The sequence below is a fragment of the Excalfactoria chinensis genome, chromosome 19 (assembly GCF_039878825.1).
Source record: "Excalfactoria chinensis isolate bCotChi1 chromosome 19, bCotChi1.hap2, whole genome shotgun sequence".
Classification (NCBI taxonomy): domain Eukaryota; kingdom Metazoa; phylum Chordata; class Aves; order Galliformes; family Phasianidae; genus Excalfactoria; species Excalfactoria chinensis.
Window position 1 is genome coordinate 3,195,106 of NC_092843.1, and position 4,885 is coordinate 3,199,990.

Genomic DNA, 4,885 nt, shown 5'->3' on the forward strand with positions numbered 1-4,885 from the left:
CCCACAGTAGCGCTGTGCAGGCACCATGACTGCTCACACAGGGCTCTAACGCCCCAAATCACTGTGAACCCCGCGTGCACCCACAGACAGCCCTGTGCCATCCGGGCCCATGCACAGGGGTCACCATGGGACACCATAGGGACACCACAGGGGCACCTTGGGGACACCATAGGGAAGGTCATCATGGGGATATTATAGGGACATCGTGGAGACACTGAGGACACCAAGGGGACACAATAGGGACACCACGAGAGCACCCAGGGGACACCATGGGGACTCAGCACCCCAGGCTCAGCAGCACCTCCAACCCCGATGTGATGCACAGAGTGTGAGCTGAGCCCTCCCAGTGCAGCCCAGAGACAGAGGCAGACACACAGCACACATGAATCGGTTTATGTCCCAGTGCAGTAACATGGCAATGCAGTAACATGGTGATGCAGTAACATGGTGATGCAGTACATGGTGATGCAGTAACATGGCAATGCAGTAACATGGTGATGCAGTAACATGGGTGGCACAGTGACATGGTGTCCCTCCTCAGAGCCGTGCAGCCTGCTGTTCGTACACGTGGTGTGTGTTGTAGCGTCGGATGGAGGCTGCATCCGGCCTGAAGCTGCCCACACCGCACGCCTCGGAGCTGGGGGAGGACACGGCATTGGGGACACGATGTGCTGCTGTCACCCATCGCCACCCTCCTGCCCTGTGGGACTCACCTGCACAGCGTGGCCAGGAGGGCGGCCAGCAGGACGGCCAGCAGCACCGACAGGATGGCAGTGATGGTGATCATGGCGCCGCTGCGGCCACCGCCTGCCCCAGAGCTGCTCGGGATTGGCCGGGCTGTAGGGAGAGCACAATGGGGCTGTGCATCACCCACCCCACCGTCCCACCCCACAGTGAGCCACCCTCACCCCAGTACCTCTCATCAGTTCGATGGGCTCCGACCATTGTGTGGTGGCTACGGGCCCCGAGGCATTCAATGCGAGGAACTTCACCCTGGGGAGGCGATCACAGAGACTTTAGGGCTGGAAGAGTGCCCTCAGATCCCCCAGCCCAACCCCAACCCATCCCAGCCGTGTCCCTCAGTGCCACATCCCCGCAGTTCTTAACACCTCCGGGGATGGTGCCAGCCCTCCTTGGACAGCCGCGCTGCCGCATCACCTCCATTTCTGAGCTAAACTGTTCCTAACAACCCACCAGAAGGGCCCGGGGTTGGGCAGGGGCCCATTGCAGTTGGGTACGGAGGTGTCGTCAACACAGCTGGTCTCACTGCCCACACGCAGCACTGTGATCTCCGTGCTGGGTGTGAGGCAGGGGTAGTGGTACCACATGGCACCCAGCGTCAGGTAGGATGACGTGTTGGTAGGGAAGCGCTGGAAGCTCCACTCGGGCATCCCCGGCTGCGCGCTGTCATTGAAGTGCTCCTTACCTGCAGGGATGGGATGGCAGTGAAGGGCAGCGCTGTGATAGAGCCCCATCCCTCCATCCCCCCACTCACCTGCAGCAGTAGCCACCACCAGCCAGATGCTGGCTGTGTTGTCCTCGAAGATACAGCGGGGCTGCTCCAGCACGAAGGTGCTGCCCGTCACAAGGCCCCCCAGGCTGCTTTTAGCCAGGATAGGTTTGTATTTCAGTGTGTCTGCAGCAGAGCAATGAGAGCAGGGGGTGGTGGGTGGGCATCCCCCCACGGCGGTGGCCATGGGATGTGGGCATGGGGAGGAGGGCAGCTCCCCACCGCCAGCACCGCAAATAGTGCAATTAGGGGCAGCACGCAGCGCTACCAACAGGGAGACCCCAGGGGGCACCGCGCTGCGCTGCAGGCTGAGCTGGGTGACACCAAGGAGGGTCCCAGCCTGCGGGTGTCACCTACGACCCCCATCCTCCAGAGCAGACCCCTCTGCCTGCACAGTAGATCCCCCCCACCCCATTATTTGGGGGCACGAGCCCCCCGTGTTGCGCACTCACCCAGGCCGTGTGCTGTGGCCAGCAGCAGGAGCAGCAGCGGGCGCATGGTGCTGGTGCTGAGCGCAGAGTGAGGTTGCAGGGCTGGGGCCAAGCGCCTTGTTCCCCCCCGCAGGACCCGCCTGCGGCTTCCAACCACCCACATTCCTGCGCGGCCGCAGCCCCGCGGCAAACTGGTCGGGCTCGTTTCCCTGCGGAGCATTACGTTACGGCTGGCTGCACGCTGGGCGCTGTGCTGGGCGCTGTGCTGGGCGCTGTGCTGGGTGCCGTGCTGGGTGCCGTGCTGGGTGCTGTGCTGGGTGCTGTGCTGGGTGCTGTGCTGGGTGCTGTGCTGGGCGCTGTGCTGAGCGCTGACACGCTCATGGCAGGGGTGGGTCCCAAGGTGCCATCCGCAGGGGGTGCCTGTGGGGTGGGTGAACCCACGTCCCGGTGTCCCCATCCCACGGTGAACAAAGCGTGGAGCTTTGTGGTCCGAGATCATGGAACCATCTCAGAGCCTCGGGATGGTTTGAGTTCGGCTGGTCCCACTGCCTGCAGAGCACAGGGACACACACGGCTCCATCAGCACTCGGAGCCCCTCCAGCCCGACCCGCAGGGATGGCACACCCAGCACGTGCAGGCAACGTCCCGGTGGTTGGGTTGAAAGATGACAGGAGAGGTGACTGAGGATGGAAGTGAGTTTACTTGGTGGGTTATGGGCCGCGGGGCCACGGGGTGCAGCCACAGATGCAGGCAGGGGGCAGCGTGTGGGGCAGGGCCGGAGGGACGTGGTGGGTCCTGTAGGGCAGGTGGGCGCCCAGGTCCCGGTGGCACAGCGGGACACACAGCTGGGTGCTGCGGGGAGAGATGGGTGAGGCATCGAGCAGGATCCATGCAGTCCAAACACCACAAAAAGCAGCCCATCCCACTGCCAAAATACAGCAACACCCCAATTTAAGGGAAAAAAATAGCCTTAAAATCCCCGTACCCCACAGCTCCCAGCATGGCCACGGCCAGAGCAGCACCCAGGCTGGCCAGGATGGCGGCGATGATGACTGCGGTGCTGCCGCGACGTGCGGGTGTGGGGTCGATGGTGCTCAGGCTGCGAGCTGGAAGGAGCAGGGTGAGGGTTGGCACCCAGGTTAGGGGGATACGGGGACGGTGGGGAGCTCTTCTCCCCTTTGGTTCTGGGGTCACAGCCCCGCTCCCACCGGTACCTCTCCGCAGCAGGATGGGCTCCGACCACTTCGTCTCCGCTTTGGGGCCACTGCAGCCCATCAGCAGGAACTTCACCCTGCAGGACGGGCACCTCCAGCACGGGATGGGGACGGCGCGATGCCCCAACCCACAGCCTCACCTGTAGGGCCCTGCGGAGGGCAGCGGCCCATTGCAGGGTGCCCGGCCGTGGCACGTCGTGTCCCCACCGACCCGCAGCGTGGCTGTGCCAGGAGCTGAGCATCCATAGGCGGCTGCTGCCGTCTCCAGAGTCATGTAGGCGCGGGCGGTGGGCAGCCCCTCGTATGGGGGCACCTCGGAGCTGGATGTGGGGTTTTTGAAGGCGGTGGAGGCTGCGCGGCACAGATGTGGGGTGAGCAGCTGGAGGTGAACAGCCCCACATCCCTCCCTGCAACACGTGCTCACCATCAGCATAAGCCACCGCCAGCCAGACGGCATCGGAGGCGTTGGCAAGGGGGTCGAAGATGCAGCGGGGTCTCTCCAGCACGAAGGTGGTGGCTGTCACCTTCCCCAGCATGGTGCCGGTTGCCACGCGGGGCACGTAGGGCAACAGGGCTGGGGGCACAGCTGTGAGTGGGAGACCCCCAGGCACAAACAGCCCCTTGACCCCCTCCCAGCACCACCACCCCCAGGAAGCCCCTCACGGCCCCACAGAGATTCACCCAGACCAGCAGCTGCGTCCATCCCAGCCAGCGCCAGCAGCACCCACAGCAGCTCCATGGCCGTGTCCGTTCTGCACCGACCCACTCCGTCCCACTGCTGAGGGGACAAGCTGTCCCCGTGCCCCCACCAAGCACAGCCTCCCAGCCCCACATTCCTGCGCTGGCTCCACCAGCACGGCTGGACCCTGCAGGCAGAGGGACAGGGCCGCTCCCAGGTCACCACGAGTCCCAAAAACAGCCCTGGGCTGTCTGACCCCAGAAACAGGGCACCAAGGATGCAGGCGCTGCTCTGTGATGCCAAAGGGGAAACTGAGGCCTTTCTGCCCCAGTCACCCCAGTACTGCCTGAATCCCATGAGTACCAAATACACCCCAGCACCCAGATCCAGGCTTGTTGTGGGTGCAGCCAGCACTGCCCCAAAGGCAGGGAAGTGCCTGGAGCCATCACACCCCACACTCACCCAAAACCCGAAGCACTGAAGGGTGACTGGTCCCACCCAGCACACAGGGTGGGGTGGCAGCCAAGCTGCCATCTCCCCATTCTTGCCCCTTGCTGGTTTCGGGGCCAGGCTATATTTCCCCTTCTTCACCCAGCAAGAGTTTCCCAGCCCCCCCCGACCCTCAGCATGGGGACAGAGATGATGCTGCCCCTGGGCAGAAGCTGTGCCAGGGCTTAAGGTCACCCCAGCAGCAGGGCTGAGTGCTCTGTGCTGTTTGCCAAGGGCTGGGGCTGCCACTCCTGTGTGGGAGAGGATTTCTGACTTCTCCTTCAGATTAAGCAGAAATGGGGCATCCAGAGATTAAACAGCCCTGCTGGGGAGGGGAAAACCAGGCACAGCTGCAGCCAGCCTCCCTGCACTGGGACTGGAAGGAGCTCTGTGTGAGTTTGAATGGCAGGAGGAGCAACGCTTCAGCCCCAAGAGAACTGCAACCCCTTGCACTGCACCATGCACGGCTGCAAGGCCAGATACCCTGCTAGCTTTATGGTTCTGTTGCTGGTTTTTTACATTTTAATTAATATATATATATATACAAAAATAAGTTCTCTCA

The 4,885-nt window shown here is 62.9% G+C and overlaps 2 protein-coding genes across 2 annotated transcripts; both read right to left on the reverse strand.

The window, feature by feature from the left end:
- Nucleotides 1–500: 500 nt before the first annotated feature.
- Nucleotides 501–2,048, reverse strand: LOC140260974 (uroplakin-3b-like protein 1). The gene is made up of 6 exons (XM_072353877.1): nt 1,963–2,048; nt 1,496–1,636; nt 1,195–1,426; nt 917–993; nt 714–837; nt 501–637 (listed from the first exon to the last, which is right to left on the reverse strand). Exons 1-6 carry the CDS (start codon nt 2,006–2,008, stop codon nt 538–540), a joined length of 720 nt encoding a protein of 239 aa, XP_072209978.1. The 5' UTR covers nt 2,009–2,048; the 3' UTR covers nt 501–537.
- A 603-nt stretch (nt 2,049–2,651) lies between these two features.
- LOC140260987 (uroplakin-3b-like) lies at nt 2,652–3,894 on the reverse strand. Its single transcript, XM_072353908.1, has 6 exons — nt 3,819–3,894; nt 3,580–3,729; nt 3,296–3,506; nt 3,156–3,232; nt 2,927–3,047; nt 2,652–2,793 (listed from the first exon to the last, which is right to left on the reverse strand). Exons 1-6 carry the CDS (start codon nt 3,892–3,894, stop codon nt 2,652–2,654), a joined length of 777 nt encoding a protein of 258 aa, XP_072210009.1.
- Nucleotides 3,895–4,885: the final 991 nt, after the last annotated feature.